We start from the raw sequence: 26648 nt of genomic DNA, 5'->3' as shown, positions 1-26648 counted from the left end.
TAATCCTTTTATCAGAGACAAATTCTTTTTAGACTTTAGATCTGTGAGATATTTTAACTCACAGATGTATGTATATGAACATGGGAAAAAGGAGCCTGTTCTGTATAGCTGATGGAATTCAGAATTATTTTTATATCTACTAAAAATGAAATTGTCGGCTCTCCACTGATTTTGATTTGGGATGTTTGCAAATTTCATTCAGCTATAATTGTTCCACTTGACTTTGAGATCTGTGCTTTTTTTTCCCCTGGTTGTTTTTTTTTGTTGCTGTTGTTGTTGTTGTTTTGGGGTTTTTTTTTGGTGTTTATTTTTTTGGTTTTTTTTTTTTGCATTCTAGTTGTAAATAAGTCAGTTTTTAACATCTGTTCATATTATGTGATTTCTGTAGTAAGTGATGAAATATATGTGGGTTTTTTTCAGAAATTATGTCCCCCCTGCTTACGTTCACCTGTTTGTGGTGGACTGTATGGTTTTAAATTGCTCCTTATTTTATTTATTCAACACTGATCTGTCTAGAGAGAGAATTTGGGCAGATCTTGGGCAAAAAAGGAGAGTCTGTGACCTTTGTGAAAAGGGACAAGGGACTGGCAGCTCAGGAAATCTACAGGGACGTTTGGAGGTCATGCAGGGAGAAAATGGCAAGGGCCAAAGCTCAGCTAGAACTGTAACCTGGTTTCTGCCCTAGAAAACCAATAAAAAAAAAGGATTCTATAAATTCATTAATAACAGGAGTAGAACCAATTTTGGGGGTTTCATTTTGTTCCCATCTCTGCCCTTCACCTCAGAGCACGGGGCACCTGAAGGACAGCTCCTCTTACTGTTGCAGACTGAGGCAAAGAAGGAATTTAGTACCTCGGCATTTTCCTCTTCCTTTGTGACTGAGTTTCGCTCTGCATCCAGTAAAGGATTGATATCACGGAATCATGGAATGGTTTGGGATGAAAGGGACCTTAAACCTCGCCTACCTCCAATGCTCTGCCATGGGCAGGGACGCCTTTCACTAGACCAGGTTGCTCAGAGCCATCTCCACCCTTTATTCCCCTCAGCCTCCCTTCTACCATGCCCAAGTATTTATAAAGGACAATCCTAACACTCAACCATAGTTTTTTCTATTACCCATACAGGCTTAGGCTAATGATCATTTCTTTCTGTTCTCATTACAAATCTAAAGATAATCATGTCTTGGGTGTGAGCCTTTTCCTGTGCACAACAGCAGTCTGCCTTTCTGGGTGTTGATGGAGGGCTATGGATCAGTTCTGTGTTTTGATCTCTGCACTGGAATGTAAATTCACACCATGAAGCTCAGTTATCTCATTATCTCTTTGCACACAAGCTCTTGCAGTTTTTAAACATTCAAGCAATGAGTGTAGTTACATAAAGGAGCTCTTATATAAACACATAGGTGTCACTGCATGGATGTGAATTCCCATTGAAACTGGCAATAAATTTTTAGGTTATTAAAATGTTGCCAAGTCAAAATTCAATGAAAAACTGCTGGGTTTTAGTCTCTGAAAATTAATTTTTAAATATAATTCCCAATTTTGGAAAGGTAAACTTAATTTTCCTGTAAGCTTATGCCTTGAGCATGATTTCAGAATCTTTGGTAAGTTGTTTTATGGTGAAAAAATAACTGCATTGGATCTCAAATATAGGTTATCATAAACAATTTGTACGGATTACGTGAACTAAGAGAAGAAATGAAATAAATTTTTAAAAGTGCTCTTGCACCTTCTATCTGTTTCTCTGTGTAAACCTGCAGATGCTCTCTCTATATCTTATGCTGACTTCTTTTTCATCATTTTCTTATTGTTAATGTGTATCATTATCTCCCTAAATTTTTGTATTTAAATTTTTCCTGTCATTTTTCTCTCTTGGCTGCAAATCCCTCAATTGTCCAGCATTAACATGCCTGTCCTCTTAATCCCAGCTGGGGTTGTGGGAAGGTTTTTTTTCTACTTTTAGCCATGTTTGTTCCCCAGATTAAGCAGTGCTCCCTGCTTCTCTTACTGCTTCTGTCAAGACATTCAGGTAGGATCTAAGTGTAAAGAAAAGTATAAATTAGCAGGAATACAAAAGTGACCCTCAAAACAAATAGGAGCTGATAATCCACCAGACTGATCAATCTCATCATCACTTCATCCCCCTCCTCGCAGTACTTCCCATGGGCTGACAGTAGCAACTTGCTGCTCCTTCTTTTTCACAGATCACTGGGATTTTTTGATAAATTCTGTTATGAAAATGCATCTTGCTGGAAAATATCAACCCTTTGAACTGAAGCTTATCTCAAAAAATAGCAGTTTCTAATAAACTCTTCATTGGGTATTTTTTTTAATGTGATAATAGAGAGTGATGGAACTGATTCTAATTATGATTTTGAACTTAGTTCACGGTGCCTTGGGCACAGATAGAATCTACCCTTGAACTTGCTTTCCTGTACACTATTTGTGAGCCTCTTCTGCCCCAGAATGAAAATAGTATCCAGAAGGGTGGAATCTGTGTGCCTAATACTGGATGCCACAGTCGTTTTCTTGGAGTGCTTCCTTTTCCATGAATTTTGGGTGCTTTTCAAATGTTGTTCCCTTCTATACCTGATACGTTAAATTTATTAATGACAGTTCTATTTAAATTAATAAATTGCTATGCAGAAACCCATTAAATTATTAAATTCAAGATGTTGATCACTAGGTCTTAGAGATTTTTCTTTGTCAGTTCCATTCATTTTTGTCCTTTTATACAATAGTGATTTTAATCAATGTACATTCACAGTTCACCAGAAAGACAGCAACTTTTCCTTACATTTTTCACTGTAGTTTCTTGTTTAGGTGATGAACTATTCTACTCATTTGGAATGTGCTTCTTGATGAAACTCTGCAGCATTTGGTGAAAGAAGAAAATACGTATTTTAATTAGAGATTTCAGATTTTTAGTATAAACGTAGAACTTGTGGAAAAATTGGTAGCTGAACTTCTTGCTGATAGGACAAAGGAGAAGAGCTTTCAACTTAAAGTAGATGTAGATGGGATATTGGGAAGGAATTGTTCCCTGTGAGGGTGGGGAGGCCCTGGCCCAGGGTGCCCAGAGAAGCTGTGGCTGCCCCTGGATCCCTGGCAGTGTCCAAGGCCAGCTTGGGTGGGGTTTGGAACACCCTGGGATAGTGGAAAGTGTCCCTGCCCAGGGCAGGGGGGTGGAACAAGATGGGCTTTATGGTCACTTCCATCCCAAACCTTTCTGTAATTCCGTGTTTCTGTCAAACATTGTAGTTCAGCAGCGTGACTTTTGCCAGGATACAAATGAAGCCACGTTGTAATTCAGTTGAGCTTGAGTTTTTAAATTTGCCTCTGTATTTATTGGTATCTCAAGAGGTCCAATGTGTTTTCATGTTCCCAAACACAGTGCTGAGCATCTAAAATGTTCATGTTGATATTCACTGAACTCTCCAGTTCAATGAAGGCCGATCACTTTAGTGTGTCCCTGAAGGGTGGTAACCCATAGAGTAACTGAGTTGCAAAGAGGGATTAGAGATGCTAATGGATCCTCACATTCAAAACAATTTTGTTTTGAATTGAAATTTAATTGTGTTTTATTGTACTAAAGTGTATCAGTGATGTTCCAAATGCACTATTAATCTGACTATTAATTAGAAAAGTTCTTTTTAAAATGTAACATTCATGGATAAATTTACTTACATTGTCATTGATATTGGCTAAATGTCTTAAAAGTTCTGTATTCTTGCTATTTTCTGTCCCTCAGGAAAGGAGTTGGGTTAATTAAAATTACATGTTTTAATGGTCCATGAAGTGAATGATGTTGGTGTGTTTTTGGATCTAAGAGAGAACATGGAATCTAAATACCTACTAGATTTAAGGATATTCATTGTCCTTTAAAATGCAGAGTGATTCATCTTCCATTGCTCTATCTAAATGTCAAATGTAAAGTGAGTCAAATGTATGTGAACTGGATTGTCTGTACGATCAGTTCCAGAGAGACACAGCTCTAGGAGCTGAAATGTGATGGGAAAATATCAGGCTTGATCAGAGATGGCCTTTTCTGGCCTTGAAATCCATTAAAACAATGAGAACAGTGGTCATTCTCCCACGGATGGAGCATGAAGTCCCAACTGCAAGTGAGAGAGGACATGAGTTTAGGGGAAATAGCAGTAAAGATTTACGAAAAAGCTATTAAGGAAAGGGAAGACTGAACAGCCATTTGTGTGAAGCTTTTACAATTTTGAATAGAAGTTTTAATGCATGTTTGTGTTTAGTAAGTATGCAGGATGAAAATGGTCTACAAATTATTTCGCACATTCTGATAATGTCAAACGGAGGTTAATTCTGAAATGAACATGTTCAGTTATGGAGACTGGATTTTAAAGTACTGTAAACGAAATACGAAGTTTTAAGAGCTGTGGTAAATAATCAATGTGATTAATAAGGTAGGAGGAGCATAGACAGGGAGAAACCAACCATCCAAGACCAGAGGAAGGTCATTATTCCTAAAATTTGACTGCTCAGATATATACTGGGATGGAAAGTGAGTGATCCTACTCTATTTGGTGAATTTCTAGACAAATCCAAGAGGGATAAAATCATAGATCTTTGTATCCTGAAGGGTTTGCTTTGGTTTCTTAACAAGGCATCCATGATGAAAGGATTAAAAACCTGCATAAATAATTTAAATATACCTTATTAACAATTATGAGTTGTTTGAATCTTTCATATTATCATTTAGTATAATCCTTACTCTTTTATATGGAATCTGCAACTCAGTTTGGGTCTATATATTATTATAATTTGGGATAGCTTCATAACAGTGCTTTTGCTCTAATTACAAGGAGAGCACTATAAAATACTTCCATTATGTCGTGGATCAGTTGTTCTGTCTTTTTAATCTTAGACAAGAGGAAAAAGAAATTGATTAATTAGACTGTAGCTTTATTAATTTCTTCCATTTGAGAACTGCTCAGGAGTGGTGCATCCAATCAATTTGTCATTGTTCTGGTAATTATTTCCAGGTGTTTGGTGTATTGTCAGCATCCCCTACTGGTCTCAGCTGTTCTCTAGACTGCTGCTCTGTGCCCATCTTCTTTCTCTCTTAATAAACACTTCAAGGCTTTGGAAAAAAATGACATTTCCGCTGTCTATTAACCATTGAAAGGCTTGGTTCAATCCTTTCCTCAGAGGTAGATGTTTTACCTTAAGTCTGCCCATGAAATTCCAGTAGCTTTTCTTGGTGACATTTGCAATCATCTGTTGATGGATTTTTGCAGTTGTTAAGCTCTGGGGACACGGTGGGATTGTTGGGGTGTCCTGTGTAGGGCCAGGAGCTGGACTCAGTGATCCCTACAGTTCCAACCCAGGATATTCTGGGATTCCATGAGTATTTCTCATAGCTGAAAATGGTCCTAGAAACCTGCAGTTCTTATCCTTTTTAGTTCAGAACTAGAATTGTATCATGGGGCTGCTGTAACGATTATAGAAATAGATATTGTGTGCAATTAGAAGAGACTGAAGTACTGCCTTTAGTCTGTCAGGACTCCTCACAAAAATGCACAAAGCCAAAAGGGGACATAGGGACAAAAGTGGAAGAAGAACACAGTAAAAATGAAGGACAAATGGGACATGAGAAGAAATGATTTAAATTATCTACAAATACAGACAGTATGGCATTAAAGTGTCTTGAAAAAAACCTGTCAGATTCTAGAGTTCATTTTGGAGTGAGTTTCCCACTTCACATAGGATTAATTGAGGTTAAATATCTGAGCTGTTTCTAAGATGGAAGCTTGATAAGTTTATGAGTGTAGCTATTATCATATTAAGATCACTATTAATTATATTATCATTTGACTGACTGCAGTGGCAAGGAAGCAGACCCGATGACTTCAGATGTCTGTGTTTCTTGCGTCGACCCAATTCTCACTGAAAGTAATTTAATATAGATTACAGAATAACTTGAAATGCATAAAAAGGTTTCTCTAAAAAGTAATTGGGCTAGCTGAAGCTCCACTGTTACTTCTGGCCTAAGAATAGCTTGATTCCACTCCTGTAAAAGGATTAAAATATGTTAATTGGCACTGATACAGACAAGCTTTCCTCCCCATAACTGATAGTTTCTTTCATTATTAGATTCTAAATTATGAACAACTAGATCTTGCTAAATTTTAAACAACCTGCTGTGAACTTTTATACTCATACTTTTTTGTTTTGCTTATTTGATTATGTCTATTTAATAATTTTTCTTAATTATTTTGGAGACTTATTTCACCTGATGTGACCCTAATCCAAATTCTTTTAATGGTTTTTTGGTTTTGTTTGTTTTTGTTTCCTTTTGACCCTCTGTGCATTTTTTCCTCTGCCCTTGCGTTTTGATTTTCAAATCTTTTTGCTAGGAATATCTCCTTAGCTATTCAAGTCTTAGAGGATAATTTTCCTCCTTGCTTTCCTGGTGCCACTGGCCGATTATCAAATATTATTTCTTTATTTCTTAGTCCAATATGAATATTTATCTGAAGCTACACACTGCTAATTTGGCAGAAAATGGTAAAATCTCTTCAGCACCAAAATGGAAGTTAAAAAAAAATTGCAGGCATCTGATTCCAAAATTGAAAGCTTGTTTTGGAACCCATTTCAGCTTGGATTTCTCTAAAATTGAGTACTTTCACTTACAAGAGTTTTGCTGCTGGATGCTTGGAATCACTTCCATCTCTAAATCCCATTTAGACCTTAAGTAAGGGAAAGTCTTGCTGGGATTTCCTGTGGTTGTTTGTGTCCCCTTGGGTTCACTCAGCTCAGTATGCTCCAAGAGTGCATTTTGGAGCAAACTCTCTATGCAAAGCTGGGATTGTTGGTTTCCCTCAATAAATATTTGAAGGGAAGATGATGCCTTACAATGTTGCACTGGTAAGAGATGAAGCCAGTCCTGTACTGGGATCAAATTCCCAGTTAGGAAACTGACATCTAACCCTTGCTCACATGCTGGGCTCTCAGCTGTTCTTTGGTTGCTCTCAATATCTCCTTTTACATGAAATATTTGAGTCATTGACTCATAATAATAACTATTACAATAATAATAATAATAATAATAATAATAATAATAATAATAATAATAATAATAGAAGTTTTATTCTCAATTTTTAACCTGCTCTCAGCCAAGAGTTGTGGATAAATTTTTCAAACAACAGTTTGAAATAAAGTACGTGTTAGAAAAATCTTTGTGGCATCAGAATTTCTTGCTCCTAGTTTCAGTGATTTTTGGCACACAGGTAAAATGCATGGGAAGGTATGGGCAGCAAACTGTGGTACCTCCTCCAGAAACATTCTTTTCTGTTCTACCTTGAATTTCAGCTCTGTGATGCTGAGCAATATAGCATTTAAGTATGTTTAGAAATTTGATTTGTTCCCTTTTTTTCTAGCAATGATTGCTTGATAATTGTCTCCTAAGAAATTTGTAGGGAGTTTTGCCAACCTTACGGAAAGCTTAGAGGAGTATGTAGCCTTAGAAATGAGCCACTTGAATTGTATTTTGAAATTGTATATTATCAATTTATCATCCAAGATAGACTGCTTGCAAATTATAGTTTCAACATGCGATTCTAATGGTAAATATAATAACGAGAAGAGTTCTGATGGGAATTAATTACTGTGGCCATCTTAAATCTCTCCCCCACTATTTGCATTGTCTTCTGGGTAGTTTTTCATATGGGATTTTTTTTTAATGTTGTTACAATGGTCTTTAAAACAATGTAAATATGCTTTGATTTCACATTAGAAGTACTTTCTTTTTGAGATTCTGCACTGGAGACAAACAGGAGTTTTTTTAACAGCAGCAAAAATTGGGTTAATATAAAATCTGTGAATCACAGCCAGCCTGGGTGAGGTGGGGTTGTTCACCCTGGAGAAGAGAAGGCTCCAGGGAGACCTTCCAGTGCCTAAAGGGACTCCAGGAGAGCTGGAGAGGGACTGGGGACAAGGCGTGGAGTGACAGGACAGAGGGAATGGCTTCAAACCACCAGGGTGTAGGGTTGAGTGGGATATTGGGATGGAATTGTTCCCTGTGAGAGTGGGGAGGCCCTGGAAAGGTTGCCCAGAGAAGCTGTTGCCGCCTCCCCTGGAAGTGTCCAAGGCCAGGTTGTACACGGCTTGGATTGCCCTGGGACAGTGGAAGGTGTCCCTCAGGTGGAACTGGATGGGCTTTAAGTCCCTTCCAACCAAGGGGTTTTGTGTTACTCTGATTTATTTCCCAACAGCACTTATTTTAGCTTTTAGTGAGTTATTTACGCTTCCTGGAAAAACAAAAACCACCAGGCAGAAAGCTAACAGAGCGACTGTTTGTGTTCCACCCGCAGGGGAAACGATGCGCATCGCCTCGTCGGAGTTCGCGGACGACCCCTGCTCCTCGGTGAAGAGGGGCACCATGGTGCGCGCCGCCCGCGCCCTGCTCTCGGCCGTCACTCGCCTGCTCATCCTGGCTGACATGGCTGATGTCATGAGGCTCCTCTCACACCTCAAAATCGTAGGCGTTTTTCACCTTCTCTGTTGGGTTTGTGTGCTGTGTGCGTGCAAAAACGGGATAAATCGGTTAGGAAGGTAACTGTCCACGTTCCTTACTCTCCACTTTGTTCTCTTAAAGTGCTGATCAGAGGTAGGAGTTAACACATTTCTGCATTAGTCTCATTCATTTTCACAGTTCTGCAGAAATTAATACTTGAACGCTTACAGCAAAATCTTTGAGCTATCTTCAGTGGCTGGACTAATACTGCTGTTAACCAGCTCTCTGACCTGAACTGAAGCATTTGCTCCCCTCACATCTTATCCCAGTTACTTCCCCACTATTTTTGTCTTCTGGCACAGTTTAGGTACTGTAGTTTTCTACTCTTCTTTTTTCACATTTTTATACAGGAGTATTAAAAAAGATTTTCAGTTGAAGCTAGGAGATGTATTTTCCCACCCTCCTTAGTTGTTGCACTGTCACATTTTTAGTGCAGAAACAAATCATCAAAAACCTCTGAAACAAAACAAAATTGTGCAGGAAGTCATATACAGAATATTTAAAGCGGGCAGAGTACATGTGTGAGTTTAACAGAGGATATGGAGAGCTGCTTCTTTTTAGCAACTGTTCAAAAAGTACTTCCTTTTTTTTTCTTCTTTTTATTTTTTAATTTGTGTTTTTGACAGGGTAACTGCACAACAATCTCATGTTCTGGAAAAACAGTGAGAACCCTTCAACTTGCAAACTGTGCAGATAACCTCAATAGCTGGAAAACAGTTTTCATAAGGAAAGAGGCCGATTTTTCGCACAGGTTCTAGTGAGCTCTGCTTTAATGAATAAAATGCTGCTCTCAGAATTGCCAGCACATGGCTCTGGTTAGGTGCAGTGTAAGCAGTGTCTCTCTCCAATATGCTTTTAATTTTTCCTCTCTATAATGCTCCATGTAACTGCAATTCAAATTGTCCTTTCCTAGCAAGGCCAACACTTGAATATCATAGACAACAGGTTTTTTCTGAACATTTTGATGAAAATTCGTATTCAAGCTCTTTCATAGGCAATGAGAAATTCTGTTTTTCCATCTGAGATTTCTTTTGCAGCAGAGTACTCTGTTGTGTAAAATACAAATGTCCACTGCTGGTTTGTAAGTCGGTGTATTTCCTTGCACAGTTTGCACCCCAGATTTGAAAGGGCCGTGTCTGGCAATGTGCTTTGTAATCTCTGCATTTATCTAATGGTATTACAAGTTCTGTTTCAGAAGTCAGGGATCTCTGGTTGTTTTCAGCAAAATTCAACACAACGGCCTTAACTGTGACTTTTATTTTCATGTTAAAAAGGGTAATTTATTTCTGAGAATTAAACATGTAAATATCCTTATTTTACCACTTAACAATGCTAACTGCTTTTAGACAAATGAATTACTGGGGGGAAAAGTGGTTATACTATACAAAATTGATGAAGGAACAGCTCTTCTACTGACTCAAAGGTTACCTTCAAACACTTGTGTAAGTTACCCATAAAATTAATGAACTAAAATAATTCTGCATGTCAGAGTAATGAAGCCTAATTTATGCTGAATTGTGCTGTAATCAGTTTTCTCTGAAAGCATGTCAAAGGCTTCCCAGGAAATGGTGCATTTTAATTAGAGTTATAGAGGGAATATATGCAGGTGCTTTCTGGAAGGACTCTTGGTCATTGCATTCAGGTTATCTTTTGCACTGCTAAAATTAGAAATAGTGGTTATTGCAGAAGCTTTTGTAACGTTAAAAAACCATGTACTGTTACAGTATGTGGTCATGCACACAGAGAATTATAGATCTATTGTAATTAACTCCGGGCTAGTTAATCAGAGGAACAGATCAGTTGAGTGTTTTCTCAAGGATGGAGAACTCCAGTATGAATTTGTAAAAAAGAAATTGTAATAATAAAAATATCATTAAGAAGGAGCTTGTGCTCCTGTGCTTTCTAGTATTTCTCATAACTGATTTCTTCATTTTGGAATCTGTGGTCTTGAGCCCTGATGACACCATAGAGTAAGATCAGCATCCTTTGAAATCTGATTATCAGAGTGGAATCTGACAAACTTTTCATGAATTCTATTTAATATGGAGCAGGACTTAGAAAAATCTGAATCAGTTTGTCATGTCTGTGGTTGGCACTGCAAATATAATAAAGATAAAACAGGTATTTTAATGTTAATGTTTCTTGATATAAAGGGAAAATGTGCATATATTGCAAGAAGTTCTGCAAGAGCAAATTATTTAATGCAATGATGCTTTTGCAATTTGTGTTAGTGATCAGGCAGTCAGTTTATTTTTTAAAAACTCTGTTCGCCTTAAGAGTAAAAGAAGAGGTAGCTTGGATTCTAAATAAGCTTGTAGCTTGTAAATTGGCAGAACTTGGTTTATAATTTCCAAGTAAGAGCTATGAATTTAGGTTCCTGAATTATGCATTTTCCAATAGAAATGTATGAGTTTGCTACTCAACTGCCCTGTAATTTGTAAATTTGCAGTAAGTAGGTAAAAACTCAAAATGAAAATATACTCTCTCAGAGGTAGGAAAACACAGAGCAACTCAAGCAATAAAAAGACATGTTCTGCACATAATTGTGCCTTTCTAAACTATTAGACACCAGCTACTGCTGAATTTATCAGTTCCCAGCTGTGTCTGGAGAGCTGCAAACCTCTGCTCGTGCACAGGAGCTTGTCCCCATCCCAAAAAGCCCTTGCCTTTTGAGGGGAGAATCTGTAATATGAACTGTAGCTTTTAGCTGAACAATAGCTTTTAGCAAGGAGGGTCAGTAGCATCTTTTCAGTTCTCAATGTTTTTGCTTGGAATTGCATTTTTATCTTCTGAGGGAGAGAAGTACAACTTTGAATTCCCGTCCAGTCACAGTAATGTTCCTTTTACTTATTGCATGAAAAGAATATTTCTTCTTGCTTTGCATATAAGTTAAAGGTTCACAATACATTTGGTGGATCAACTTGTTAGTATAATTGGGGTTTTATATCTTTGTCTGTTAGCTACAGCATCACTGAATAACTGCAGGTGTAGTTTTTTAAGTGGATTCTTTTCTCAGTGTTAACTAACTAAAGAAGGAAAGCTCAGAGCTGAAAAAAAAATAGTGCAAATATTCTGGGGTTTAGCTATCATTTGTTTCACAAAGACAGAGTGTTTTGGATTTATTGGGGTAAATTTAAACCTTAATGGTAAGTTTGAATTTCCTTTTTAAATATTTCCTGTCCAGAAGTGATAACTTTCTTCGTTTTCCCATAAAGCCTGCACTGCACATTAAGCACATATTCACATATTTTGTTTGTAGCCCCTCAGACATTAAATATTTCATCTGATAAGTGTGAGTGGGGAAATTAATACTGTGATATCTTTGACATTAGTTTTACATGATCCCAAGGCACAGTAAATGGACAGTAATGCAGAGTGACAGCTGCTCTATTAAAAACCTAATTGAAGTTCATGGGACTCTCATAAAGCTTGTGTACAGTGATGGATGTGAAACCTAAATTGGGTCCACGTAAGACAGAGTATTGGGTGGAATAGTCACAGACTTTGTCAGAGAGTGGATTAAAATGCTGACAGAGCTGATTTATTGTGTTGTAGGTAGAGGAGGCACTAGAAGCTGTGAAAAATGCAACAAATGAGCAAGATTTAGCCAATCGCTTTAAGGAATTTGGGAAGGAAATGGTAAAACTGAACTATGTCGCTGCGAGGCGACAACAGGTGAGTACAGGAGTGGTTGGAAAAGTCCATCTTCATTCTGAAGTTCTTGTGTTTTATGTCCAGGTCTGGTTTAAAATGTACAATGAACCATTCATTGCTTTGTCATGGCCTTTAATTTAATCACACTGATTATTTTTGAATGTGACGAAGCTTTTCGGAAGTCCCGTTTCTTTAAGAGTACCTTCCAAGTAGCTTCAGTTAATAACAGATTGAAGGGTGAAGAGGGAAGTGATTCAGGACATTTAGGATAGTTTTAATTTGATGATTATTCCCATGTAATTCTAACCTATGCAGATTTCAGGTCACTCTGACAGCTGGTAAAGCACGAGCTCTTTGCTAGTTCAGTATAATTCAAGTTCAGGAGGAACAGAAATCTACTTTGTGCTTAAAACCATTATTAATAATTTTCAGATTAAAAAAAAAATCATTTATCCATTTATTCATTGCTAAGGCAGCTGAAAAAGAGACCAGAAAATCATGATAACATTTATTCAAGACCAGTCATTGTACACCTTTGCAATAAAGATAGCTTTCCCCTGCACCCTGTTCTTTTTAAGACACTGTAGAGTTGTAAATGGTCTCTCCAACTTCAGTTATATTTGAATACCACCAAAAATTCAAGGATGTGTCATCTCTGTACTGCATTGCACACTGGACTTGGAAAGCTGGCTTTCCATATTCATCCACCTAGTTATTTTCTTAATTGCAGTAATGGCAGTTTACTTCTGAATCATGATTGTGGGACTTTTTAATGAAAAATAGCATTTTTGGGATTATATTGAAATTGCATCATTGAATATCTCAAGTTGGCAGAGACCTGTAAAGATCATCAAGCCCATCTCCCTGCTCCTTACAGGACTACATAAAAGCCAACCATCTGACTAAGACAAAGAAATTAAAAATGCAGAATCTAGGCACTATATGGAGAGTGTACTTCTGTACATTCAGACACTTCCCCTGTAGAAATAGAGCTCCAAATATGGGAAAAAGAGAAAAATGTGAAAGTTAATGGGTGTTTATATTTCTTAAGTCCTCATTGAAAATACAAGAATATGGCAAAACATATCTCTCTGAAGACTGTTACCTGTCAGCCATGTATGGTTGAAATTAATCAATGGGTAGAACCTTCAAATGCAGAATATCCTTTTTCAGTGTTGGTGGTAGATTCCATGTGTGAACATAAATAAACTATTTGCTCTCCCAACTGGTTTGTTCAGTTTTAAAACAGAAGAAACGAAGTTTTGTCATTCCTTATGAATATTGTTAGGACTGTCTTAATGTTTGTAAGGCTTTCAAGGACAGTATGATATACACTCAAACTAAAAAATCATGGGTTAAAGAACAGTAATACATAATTCTGATATATTGTGCAGTATTGTGCAGTATCTGATTCTTGCTGTCAAGGGAAACAAAAGAAAGTTTCTGTCATTATAATCTAAATATACAAATTCTAAATGATATGTGGAGTAGAGCAAAATATGAAGGGGAGCAAATTAGAAATGTTGAGAGGCATATTTAGTAGGTCTTTAAGAACTAAAACCATATGGTATTAGGTCATAGGTTGGACATGATGATCTCAAAGGTCTTTTCCAACCTTGTTAATTCTTTGATTCTGTGATGTTCATCTATGTAATACTTTGATTTTGATTTTTTTTAAAAATTTTTTTCTACCTTATGATAATTTTATAAAGGACATGGATGCTGTAACTAGTAAAATAAGGCACTTGCTGTAACAGGAGTGTTGCTCTTGCGTTGCCATTATGGAATCAGCAGAGGGAATCCAGTTGTTTGGGAAGAGTAATTTTGAATGTTTTATGTACATTTTTAATGCGTTTTTGCAAAAGGGAGGTGACTCTTTGGTAAGATACTATGAGTAGAATGTAACAGCTGTAGTGACACAAGAGGACTCGACTTCTTTGGGCAGGAGGGGAATTCTTGCAGTGATATATGGTGAGTTCTGCCGTTGATTCCATCTCTGCCAAACCACTGCACAGCGTTCATGCCTGGATGCTCCAGACAATACATTTAACACAACCCCTTTCCATTCCCTCTCTAAAAGCTGTGTGTTTCCATCCAGGAGCTGAAGGATCCTCACTGCAGGGACGAGATGGCCGCGGCCCGAGGGGCTCTGAAGAAGAACGCCACCATGTTGTACACAGCCTCGCAGGCCTTCCTCCGCCACCCTGACGTGGCAGCCACCAGGGCCAACAGGGACTATGTCTTCAAGCAAGTGCAGGAAGCAATTGCTGGCATCTCCAATGCTGCCCAGGCCACCTCACCCACCGATGAGAACAAGGGCCACACTGGCATAGGAGAGCTCGCTGCTGCTTTGAATGAGTTTGATGTGAGTATCAGCGGGATGTGGAAAATGAGGTGTTTCTGCCCACCATCTACTGAGCTTTTATCTAAGTTGTTCTTACACAGGACTCAATTTCCCCTTTTCATTCACATCCATTTCCACAGACTGCACATCCAAAGGGCAGACATCAATTTGTGTTGGTTTTAGTGAGGAATACTTGTCTGCTGCTAATGGACTGGAATTACAAGGAGTTATTTTTGCTCATATGCAATGGCTGGGATAGTGAGAAAATAGTTCTTGTTATCCTTAGGATCCTTGACAAATCTCACTACATGCCTCTAGAAAATGCAAAGTCTGATTAATCTGGCAGTTTAGTTACTTTGATGTCTTGGGAAGGCTGGTCTGGAACAGAGACTCAACAGAGCCAGAGAATAAAGTAGATATTTATTAAAGGCCTTTAAGGGTACCCCCTGAGCAGTACAAGAGCCTGGCCAGGGCTACACCCAAGGTGGACCCAAAATGCTCACTAAATGGACGACCGATCACGTGGTCTCACACTTTTATAAGTTTTGGTCCATTTACATATTGGGGTTTAATTGTCCAATTACAGCTTCAGGTCCCATCCTTCTTGTTTCCTCTCTTCAGCTCACCGTTGTTGATGCTTTTGGGCCTGAAAACTGGTAGCTGTTGTCCTTGGTGTCCAGCAGGAAAAGGATTTGTTTTGTCTACCTACTCTGTGAAGAGAGCTTACTAACACTTAATATGGGACTCAGATCTACACCCCTAGGCAGCACAGAATCTGAAAAACATGAAAGCTAAAACTTAAGGCATCAATGTGACCAAGATCTGTGGTTGCTTGAGTGGTAAAATCATGTTTGTCTAACTAGTCAGGAAGAGAAGACAAAAAAATGAAGATGGTGATAGAGCTCAGTGTCCTGGAAACATTAACATTCGACTTGAATCATGAATTATGTTAATCCATGAATTATGGAACAAGCATCTTTCAAATAGAGTTGATAGCAGTCAGTTCAGCTATGGGCAAAGTGCTGCAGCCTCTGTTCCAGCAATAGATATAGTTCCACTTAAGCAACTTTCCTGACAGCTGATTGTTTGGCTGTTAATTTCATTAGCAGTCCTGTCTGATGATTTCTCCCTATCTCGCATGTGAGGATTGTATTTCAGGCAGTGAAGAAAGAGGTTATTGCAGACAGTCTCTGACAATATTTTCGTCTTTTTTTTTTTTTTACTTAAGGCAAAGATTTGTTGAAGTTATTACTGGGGAATGGTGTCCTTTTCACTTTGATTAAGACGCAAGGTTGCAATCCCAGCACCTGTCACATGCAATCAGGAGCTGCTCAGTCCTGCTGCATTTAGGGCTGGAAGTGGAGGCTATTCTTACATCTGTGGTTTTTCCTACACAATTACTGTGGGTTAAGATTTAAGGAATTCCTCAGGGTTTTTAGGACCCTCTCAGCTTGCAGGTCCCTGGTTGGTAAGATTCTGGGAATAATATCCCTGTGTGGTCTGATTTTGCTCTGGCTTTTGCTGTGGAACTTTGCATGTTATGGACAGCAAAGGTTTGACAAACAGGGACAGAAAACATGTGACTTCTCAGTCCCAAACTGATGATGCTGCTGCTGCCTTCTGGAAAAAAGGCTGCTGTTCAATGCAAAGAGAGTCGCTGTGCTTGGTGAAAATAAATGTGGTGAAGACTGTGCGAGACACCAGATATTGTCCTCTGTCCTCTATGAGAATATTCATCCTTTTTCTCCTCAGGTAAAATCTTTTCCACTTTCCGTGATGTTGCAGGAACCATGCATATGTGTGGGGGATGTGTAGCCATAGTACTGTGTTCTGTTCATAGTTACCTGTGGAAAAACAGCCTTTCTGGGGAATTCTCTCTTTCTCATTTTAGGAAACTAAATGAAAACTTTGTAGAAGGATACAGAGACTGAAACAATTGTCTTATCCATTTTCTAACTCACTGCTTAGCTGTTGAATGAGATTTATTCACACCTAATTTTGCAACAAAGATGTCATTCCGTAAGCTCCAGGAAAAGTCAAAATTTATAGCTGGTGATGTTGGGATGATTGTGAATTTACCTTTATGTTTTACAAGCAAGAAAACAAGCAATATTACCAGACTAGTGAAACTACGTAATGAGTAAAAAGCTGGTGGAGAAAAAAACCTTGCTTTTTATGGTGGCAGTATATTACTTCAGCAAGGAAAAGGAACTTTGTATTTTCTAATGAAAATAATTTTACAGAATATTTATTTTACAGTCTCAGTCATATTAATTTGGATCAGTTTGTATTCGGGATGAAGTGCTTACTAAACCCTGCATTATATACCAAGATGATTCTTTTGTATTAAAAATAAGTTTACAGTTTTTTTCCATAATTTTTAACACTTCTCAGCCTTCATTATTTCAAATTTCAGAATCAGTGTTCTGTGGCTGAGCGCTTCAAATAACTGCAGTGTGAATAATTTGAATATTTTCTGAGTCAAAATATCATCATATGGAATACAAATAATTATTCTACCTATTTGAAGCAGAGCCATTGTGTTTAACTAGGTCTTTTGATAATTGTCACCCTCTATACATTGGGGGGTTGTGTAAAGTGACCTGTGAGTTATTGGCAGCAAAATTTTGAAGATAGTTGTCATTTATTGCTTCTCAGAGATAATTTATGTAAAAAAAAGGAAAGCTCACAGATCTTTAATAGATTTGTTTTCTTTAAAGTCCAGTTTGAAGTTGATTGATGACAAAAGAACACGTTTAATTCCTTGTTGCTTTGTCCTTTAAATTCCATGTTGCTGCTTTACTCTTAGATCATTTAAAAACAGGTATTCCTGGTTTTATTAGTAATTTATTATTAAAATTTGGCATATATTTTATGCACATGAAATATCTGAGTTCCTAATGGAAATGGGGGTGTACAGTTTATTTCCCCTCATGATACTTGGCCAAATTTATTGAAGTTGCATAGATAAATTTTTGAAGAACTTACTGTGAAATCTGAAAGGCTCTGTTTTCACTCAGGAAATGGTAATTTTGATCTGGTCAGGTCTCATCTGTTCTGGTTATTGAGGGACTGTTGTGTTGGCACATGTTAAATTGTGGGGTGAACTTATCTGGTGTCCTCCCCATAGCCCTCATGGTGCGCAGCAGAAAGAGGACCTACACATCAAACTAGAGTGTGGTGGGGAGGTAGATGAAAAAGAGAATGAAATTACCGAGTGAGAAGAAATGCAATGAGAAGGAGCAGGAAACCTGAGCGGGGTGAAAGCTGAGATGAAGATAGATGGCATCGACACTGGTGTGCGCTTGGTAACTGTGAAGGGGTAAAAATATATGTGGATGTAAAAATATTTATATCTGGAAATAAAGTAAAGGAATAATTTTGTCCAGGGTAGGGAACAGAGCTGGGGAAGGGTGTGGAGTACCAGGAGCAGCTGAGGGAGCTGGGAAAGGGGCTCAGTCTGGAGAAAAGGAGGCTCAGGGGGGACCGTGTGGCTCTGCACAACTCCCTGACCGGAGGGGACAGCCGGGGGGTCGGGCTCTGCTCCCAGGGAACAGGGACAGGAGGAGAGGGAACGGCCTCAGGCTGGGCCAGGGAGGTTTAGATTGGGTATCAGCGACGTTTTGTTCACCCAAAGGGCATCTAGCTCTGGCACAGTTGCCCAGGGCAGTGGTGGAGTTCCCAGCCCTGAGGGAATTTAAAAGCCATGGGGATGTGGCACTTGGGGACATGGGTTATTGGTGGCCTTGGCAGGGCTAGCGTTGGATTCAGAGATCTGAGAGGGCTTTTCCAATCTAAACAGTTCTGTGGTTCCACGATTGTCTGTGCCACAGCAAGGGCTGCACACAGATTGTTGGGAAAAGAGTTCTCCATGATTGAATAGAGAGGGGGTAGTGACAGGCAAAAATAGGATTTACTGGGCACTTGGGATCTCTGGTGAGTAGGAGGGTGCTTCCCCTCAGAATATGGACTGGAATTACAATTCCTGAGTCCCGAGGAATGTAGCTGTGTCAGTGGGATGTGCTGACAACACCTCGGAAGTGCTAATCACAGTGGAAATTCAGATTCTAGGGTGTTAAGACTGGGCAACCTACAATGCTTTGCATTTTAGGTAATTCTAAATAATTTCCTTTAGATTTGGGTATGAAAAATGAGGGTAATCATTCTTGTACAGTTCTGGGAGGGTAGATGTAATGGTGTTGTAAATATAAAGCTGTTTACTATGCATGCACCATAACTCCATAAAAAAGGATTATTCCTGTGTTTGAAGCAAGGCTTGAATTATCTGCAATAAAATTAAATAGAATTTATAAATCCTCTGACTTAGAGAGGGGAGGAGAAGATATCTAAAGGAAAAAAGGACCAAAACCCCTTTTGTCCACTGATGCCAAAAGCTAGTATCTTTTGTTTTCTGTATTGCTCCAGAAAGAACTGATGAGATGGCTTAGCTGACTTTTCTCCTTGTCTTTTGTGTTTGTGTGTGCAACTTCTGCCTCTAGCAATGAAATAAAATGACATTTTATTTGTTAAAAGAAATATATAGTGCTTAGTTTTAATATACGTTAATCCAAACAGGCATGCCCTATAGCTGATGTTGTTTTATCTGATATTTTAAAATACTGGATTTATTGTTTCTCTGTATTTTGTCTTTAAAGTTGCTGTCCAACAGTGTTGGTCCTTGTTACATCTTGAACCGCTGAGCCTGTGGCTCACCCTTTACTCTCTGATTTCTGAGTCTAGAAGTAATTTGGTTTATAAAGGAATTTAAAGGAATGTAAGGGGAAGTGGTCACAGCACCAAACCTGCCAGAGTTCAAGTAGCATTTGGACAATGCTCTCAGGCACAGGGTGGGATCTTGGTGTTGTCCTGAGAAGGGCCTGCAGTTGGACTGGTTCATCCTTGTGGGTCCCTTCCCACTCAGGCATGATTCTGTGATTTGATGTGGTCCAGAATTGAAAGAGGTGGTTGAAATGATTTTTAGTGCTTGAGGTATTTATGTATTTGGGATAGGTCCCAGGGTACTGAAATTGTACTATTTTTTGTCATGAGCAGCATTTGAACTGAGAAATTACAGGCAGAGTAACTCAATCTTTAATGAATTTTTGAACAGAGCAAGTCAACTGTTTGGGAGATGACTACATTTGATGAGAAAGAAATTGTCTGATGATACTGGTCACTGTCCTCCAGGCTGTTAAATGCAGCTCATAATTAATAAATGTGCTATCATAACATATTTCGTGAATACATTAATGCTCCTTTAGGAATATTTTGCATGGCTAGAGAATGCAGTGCACCTTAAATGGAGTGAAAGATCTAATAAGTGTGTAATGAGGGGAAAATATTACAGAGAAACTGAAAAGACAAAGTATCTGGGTATAGCAATAGCAAAGACTGCTTTTTTTTTGGTAATAAAATTAAGAGCTGTCGAAGTGCGACAGAAACATAGCAGACAGAAGAAATCCTGTGTCATTAAGTGGCTACCTTTAAAATGTTCCCGTTTGGACAAATAACTGCTAGATGATCTGAGAATGGATTTTTGCGGAACGTTTATGGAATTGCAAATTGCTTGTAAGTATGTTCCTTGGAGAAGTGATTTGTGATGCGGCAGGGAACAGGGCAAAATGTGAGCTTTGAAAGAAGACTTGAGATGTGTTTGTTTTGCCATTGAAATTAATAAGAAACAATTGCAAAAATATTACTGCACATCCAACAGCAATTTGAACCCAGAGTTGTTGAGCTTGAGTAGCTCTAGCCCAGGCAAATGGCAATTTCTGTATATTAGCAGCTCTGTATTGAATTTAACTAGGAATGCACGGGGGAAAGTGTACTGCAAATTCAGATAACCTCATGTGTGGATTTGGATGAAATACTGTAGAATCTCAGAATGGTTTGGGTAGGAAGGGACGTTAAAGATCATCTCGTTCCAACCCCACGCCATGAGCAGGAGCACCTTCCCCTAGACCAGGTTGCTCCAAGCCCTGTCCAACCTGTCATTCTCCCTTGTCCCAAGTACCTCTCCAGCTCTCTTGGAGCCCCTTTAGGTCCTGGAAGGGGCTCTGAGCTCTCCCTGGAGCCTTCTCTTCTCCTGAACAGCCCCAGCTTTCCCAGCCTGGCTCCAGAGCAGAAGGGCTCCAGCCCTCTGATTAATTTAGGGACTCATATAGACTTATTCTCCCAAGTCCACAAATTTCTTGTGTTGGGAGCCCCAAAATAAAAGTTGGAGTTTTTTGTTCCTGGTGCAGCGGCAGTGGCTTTTACACTGCAATAGTGTCAAGCCAACCATTTCTTGTGTGAAGGCAGCCGGGCTGCACCTCAATGTTTCTAAAACTTCTGTGCAGTACTGAGATACTTCGGCAATTCTGCACTCCTCAGGTCTCCCCTGAGTGGGGAAACACCAAACTGGTTATGCTTTGTATATTAAGAAAATAATAACCAACTGCAAAATGTTGCATTTTACACTAAACCCAAAAGCCTCACCTGCTTACAGAACCTAGTGTTTGGGATGCTGAACTGATGTCTCAAATGAGGAAGAATCAGAGTAAATTTTTGGGGTCCTGTTGATGCTGAGGGGGCCAAACAAGCTTTTCCTTTCAGTTATTGCTGCATTTTCCATTACAACCCCTTCTGTGTATGTGTTTGCTGGTTTATATATTACTGTGGAAAGGGTCAGCTCCAGAGTACAAGGGACAGCACTGGAAATGCCAAGATTTTGGTAGCAAATGCATGGCAAAAATGTGATCTCTGTAAAGGGAAGCACCTTGGGTATGTGTGGATTAGGATCTCATTGCCTTGTTTCCCCTTTAGCAGTGGGAATGGTGCTGCTGAGCTGTATTTGCTGCATAGGAGCACCATCTAGTGGGCTTCTCGTTTATTTTTTTTATGTCTATAATTTTTTTTTCCCCCCTGAAATACTCTTGTAGAGTAAACTAGTATTGTGGAAAGGTTTACCAATCAAAAACATTTGTTAGAGTTTAACCATAGCACTTTACTACCACTTCTTTTGGTGGTAGAAAGAGCCTTTTGCTCAACACCCCAACTGCTGCCTGTGCTTCCCTATCAAAATACGCGTAACCTGTTTGCAGCAGGCCAGTTCATTTGCAAAGGAATTTTTGTAATGAGCACAAATTTTTTAGACATACTAAAAACAGAGAAAAGAAACCCACTTTAAAAACCTAATTATCATTTCTATAAGGAAATATGTTTTCTGTAGCTGTGCAGTTACTGCATTATTGTTCAAATTATTGCAGGTTTCTGATTTTGTTGTTTATGTAAGTATGAATATAATTCATAATGTAAGTATAAATCATCAAAAACATAGTAAATTTTCTTTCAGGTTACATATAATAGCTTGAAAAGAGCACTGCATGAAGTGTTCTAATTAGACAACACTTGCTACTATTTTGCCTGTGTTTATTTAGCACCTCTGAGATGCTTCTGTAGCTTAGGTATGTGAGAAGTGAGCACCACCACTATTTTTGGGAAGCAGCATTTCCATTTACATTTGGAGAGCAGTCAGGAGAGGGGGCTAGGAAGGTGGGGCGGTTGCTTCTGCTCGTGGCTGTGCACTTCTGCCTGAACGGGATGCTCATGAAGCTGCTGTGGATGCATCCAGTCTGGTGTGTCAGAGGGAAAGGTCATAGAATCACAGCATGGTTTGGGTTGAAAAAGAACTGAAAGCCCATCTTGTTCCACCCCCTGCCATGGGCAGGGACACCTTCCAGTATCCCAGGGTGCTCCAAGCCCCATCCAACCTGGCCTAGGGCACTTCCAGGGATGGGGCATCCATCAACACCCTCACAGTAAAGAATTTCTTCCCAATGTCCCATCTAACCCTTGCCCTGGCAGCCATTCCCCTGTCCTGTCACTCCAAGCCCTTGTCCAAAGTCCCTCTCCAGCTCTCCTGGAGCCCCCTGTGAATTATTTCTGTGTTGTTTCATTACTGCAGAGCAGCTCATTGGAAGCTGCAGCGTAGCATTGCTCCGTCACACTCTTCCAGCTGTATGGTGTGTGTGTGTAACACAGCATTGTGGCAGGGAGGAACATTTGATTTATTGCTAAACAGGACATCAACAGCCTTGTTAGCCTTGCAGGAGACATGGACAAAGGTGCAGAAACCAAACCTGCGAGCACACAGCATTTGTTTTTGCAGTAGTGCAGGCACTTCTGACAAAGAAATACATCAAACACTCTTATTTATACAGTCCTGTCTCCAAGTGACTCAGAAAAACTGTGTCCCTCAGTATATCATGTGCTGCCTTCTACACAAAGGCACTTTCTCCTGCTGTCTCGTGGTTGTGGCATTGTTTATCTAAAATATCTATCACACTTTGCAGTGGCATTTAGCTCAAAAATTGGATTTTCCTTATGCCAAGGGCAGTTGTGTATTCACTGCCTCAGGAAGTGTTAAAAACCCTGTGGACGTGGCACTTGGGGACATGATTTATTAAACATGGTGGTGGTGGTGGGTTTATGGTTGGATTTGATGATCTTTGAGGTCTTTCCCAACCATAACCATTCTGTGATTCTGTGATTCTGAATCATTAATAACCACATTAGGAAATGGTCTCTGCTCTGAAGGTTTCACGTTCTAAATAGATGTATTAAAATGTGTTTAACAAGTAAACAAGGCAGAGGTTCTGAAGAAGCTGCTGAAATTTCCTGAAGACTTTCTATGTAGACAAACCAGGGGATGAGCAGATTTTTCATGAGCAATAAGGCAATTGCACATAATAATGAAGTTATTAAATTGGAAAATGTAGGCGATGATACAGTAATTCTAGGTTTTTTTGGAGTTGTAAAAATATTTTAAATTATTAATGTTTTGCTTTTGGTTTGCATTCTATTTCTAATAAAGACTATAACTATTTCTAATAAAAGTGAGGGGTTTTTTGGTATGGTTGAAAATGAGATTCTAATCCAGATAAATGTCATGAAGTTTCAATAATGATGTGCTCTCTGATCATACAATACATTTATATAGGGTATATGGCTATTTTCAGTATTTTTAGTTGAAGTATGAGTAATTTATCCATTATTTTAAATCTACAAAGTTGTGTCCTCTATTTTATTAGTATGTGAGATAGTTTTTGCCTTCTGAACAAGAGAAAGTTGGTTTATAGCAGTACTTAGTATGAAGAGGTTTATTTTCAGAAGTCTCTGATATTTATTAAAACATGGGAACTTCTCTGTAAACACACTTTGATATAATTTAAGGAAAAGAGTTGAAGAGAAAATAGTTAACTCTATTTAAATAAGATTTTATCACAAGTTTTGACAGCTTTCAAACAAGTCTTCAATTATATAAAAATTAATTTCTTGGATTTTGTTTCAGCAACTGCAGCCAAAAATGATGTATGTTTACAGTAATCTGAACATTTATAAAGAGGTTTGAAGCACTTAATTATAAAGACTGAATTAGGGTATCAGTTCTTGATTTATGGCTCTAATGTTAGTTAACTAATTAGAAATGTAAAGTGTTCCAGTTCATTTACATTCATCGCTCATTAACTGGCTTTTAAGAAGTGATAGGAAATTGCAACTTTTAAAGAAATTTATTTAGCCGGATTTCCTGGCAACTTGTTTTGTTCTTTCCAAGAAGACATTATTTCCTTGTTGATATGTGTGTAAGAGTTTTATAGGTGTCAATAACACAATCTGAAGTTGAATTTTGGCACCAGGTTCTCTTTGAAGAGGAGTAATAACTTCTGTAAGCAAAAAATTGTGTTTCTTTGGCAACTGAACATCAGGAGCTGTCATGGAGCTGGTTCTCATCCCGAGTCTCCTTTTTCCCAAAACTCCAAAACCTGTTTGCTTGTGAGATATTTGAGACAGTTTAAAGTAAATGTCTAGACTATCATTTATTTAGAACCACCCATCAGAAAGTAACCACATCATTATTTGTTATATTTTAAGAAAACTTGAGGTTTGTGGTGTTGGGATGAGGTGCATCTGGCACAAGATGATTCTGAGAAAATTCTGGATATTGGGAGGGGAAAAGTCACCCACGATCACCCATGAAGGTGATCAGGCACTCAAACAGTCGGCAGAGAGGTTTGGAAAATCTCCAGGGGTGGAATTGTCATCTTGACTGGATGCAGCCTTGAGCAATCTGGCTTGATGTTAAAGTTATTTGTGTTTTAAGGAGGTGTTTAAAATATAACCTCCAGGAGATCATTCCAACCTAAATTACACTGTAATCCTGAACTGTCATTAAAAGATACTCCAAACAAATATTTAATAATATTTAGGACTACAAATGAATTAGAAGCAAAACGTTTTATGTAATATGGATGAAAAATTATTGAATACAGCTGAGTGACTTTTATTTTTCATGAGCTAAATTTTGATCATCATAAAAATTTCTCCTTATTTAGAAATAACACAGAATATATTCATTTTTTTACAGTTCAAAGTGAGGAAAGCTAGCTTGGGTTAATTATACACCCTCTGTGCTACACGATTTATTATTTAAGGTCTAAATGGTATTTGTATGTAGTTTGTAAAAAAAATTCCTGAATTTATTCATAGAATATGACACAATTTCTTGTGAAAATGGTGAGTTGGGTTTCAGTGATCAGAGATACTGGAGATATTTGATCTGTAGATTGTTCATCTTCAAGGCTCAAAACGTATGGAAGAGTGCACAGAACCCCAGAGGGGTGAGGCTGGAAGGGCCCACAGCGGGGTCACCTGGTGCCACCTCCCTGCTCAGGCTGGGCCATCCCAGAGCACAGGGCACAGGATTGTGTCCAGGCCGCTCTGGAATATCCCCAGGGAGGAGACTCCACAGCCTCTCTGGACAGTCTGTTCAGTGCTTGGTCACTGCACAGTGAAGTTCTTCCCCATGTTCAGGTGGAACTCCCTGGGCTCAGTCTCTGCCCGTGGCTCTGGTGCCATTGCTGGGCCCTGGAGCAGAGCCTGGAACTGCTCTGGCCCTCCCTGCACACAGGGACACACAGGGACACTCAGGGACACACAGGGGCACACAGGGACACCCAGGGGCACACAGGGACACTCAGGGCTGAGAGCCCCTCTCAGCTGGGGCTCCTCTTGAGACTGAGCAGCCCCAGCTCCCTCAGCCTTTCCTCAGCAGCCGTGCTCCAGGTCCTTGACCAGTGTTATAGCTTCTGCTGGACCTGCTTCACAAACTCCATGTCTCTTCTGTCCTGAGGAGCTCAGAACTGCACGTGATTCTCCAAATGTGGCCTCACAGGGCTGAGCAGAGGGGCAGGATCCCCTCCCTGCACTGCTGGAAATGTTCTACCTAAAGCACCCCAGAATCCCATTGGTGTTCTTGGCTACCAGGATGCACAGCCAGCTCAGGGACAGCTCAGACTGCTGCTTCCCCCCAGAGCTACCCCATCACGTCAGGCCCAGCCTGTGCAGGTGCCTGGGGTTATTGCTCCCCAGGTGCAGGACCCTGCATTTGCATATGCAAATAGATATGTACATGCATATTTTCATATTCCAGGTAGGTTCCTGGGTCTCACAGAAGACTTGAGTGCACAGTCTTCAAATCTAAGGAGAAAAATGTGATTCATGACTTGCTGAGAGGTGTGAGATCTGTTTGAAAGTTGCTGTGTAGGTACTTTATGCTATGGCTATGAGGAAGAGGAGGAAAAAGGAGGCCTTTCTGAAAGGATTGGCTAGGAAACTGAAACAAACAACTATTTTTTTCAATATTTTTTATTGCTAATTCCGTAAGTTGCTTATATAGTTTATTCGGTGCAATTGTACTCTTACTACTGCCATGTGAAATATGAGGTTGTGAAAACAAATTTATACAGCTGATTTCTGAAAATCCCAAGCATTACCCTTTGGCTCAAAAGCCCCATTACATAAATATGCACAGGCCTAACTCTTGGAGAAGTCATTTCTAATTTAGGTGCTTGTAAAACTGCTCTGCTTACTGCTGTGAAACACAGACCCCAGAAGATACATGAGACATTATTTCATATTCTGGCTAATGCAGCATTTTTTTCTGCCAAGTCAGCAGTTCCTGAAGCTGGAACAATATGTTATCTGCTTAAATTTTTTCTATTTGTCCTTTTATTAAATAACAGATTTTCATAAGTTCCTTGTGTTTATTACTATTTAATTGCTGAGG

General features: G+C 39.1%; 1 protein-coding gene across 2 annotated transcripts in view; it reads left to right on the top strand.

Moving 5' to 3' along the window:
• CTNNA2 (catenin alpha 2) overlaps window positions 1-26648 on the top strand; it is a 466643-nt gene that overhangs the window by 104403 nt on the left and 335592 nt on the right. For both annotated transcript variants that reach the window (XM_066185389.1, XM_066185388.1), the window contains exons 4-6: window positions 8342-8508; window positions 12100-12219; window positions 14297-14563. In XM_066185389.1, the coding sequence (XP_066041486.1) occupies window positions 8342-8508; window positions 12100-12219; window positions 14297-14563 (554 nt within the window). The remainder of the gene's footprint in view (window positions 1-8341; window positions 8509-12099; window positions 12220-14296; window positions 14564-26648) is intronic.

Source organism: Chamaea fasciata, unplaced genomic scaffold, assembly GCF_029207755.1.
Source record: "Chamaea fasciata isolate MVZ Bird 193981 ecotype frontalis unplaced genomic scaffold, bChaFas1.0.hap1 SCAF_6, whole genome shotgun sequence".
Lineage (NCBI taxonomy): Eukaryota > Metazoa > Chordata > Aves > Passeriformes > Sylviidae > Chamaea > Chamaea fasciata.
Note: the sequence above shows the minus strand (reverse complement) of the source record. Positions and strands in the feature narration are given on the sequence as shown.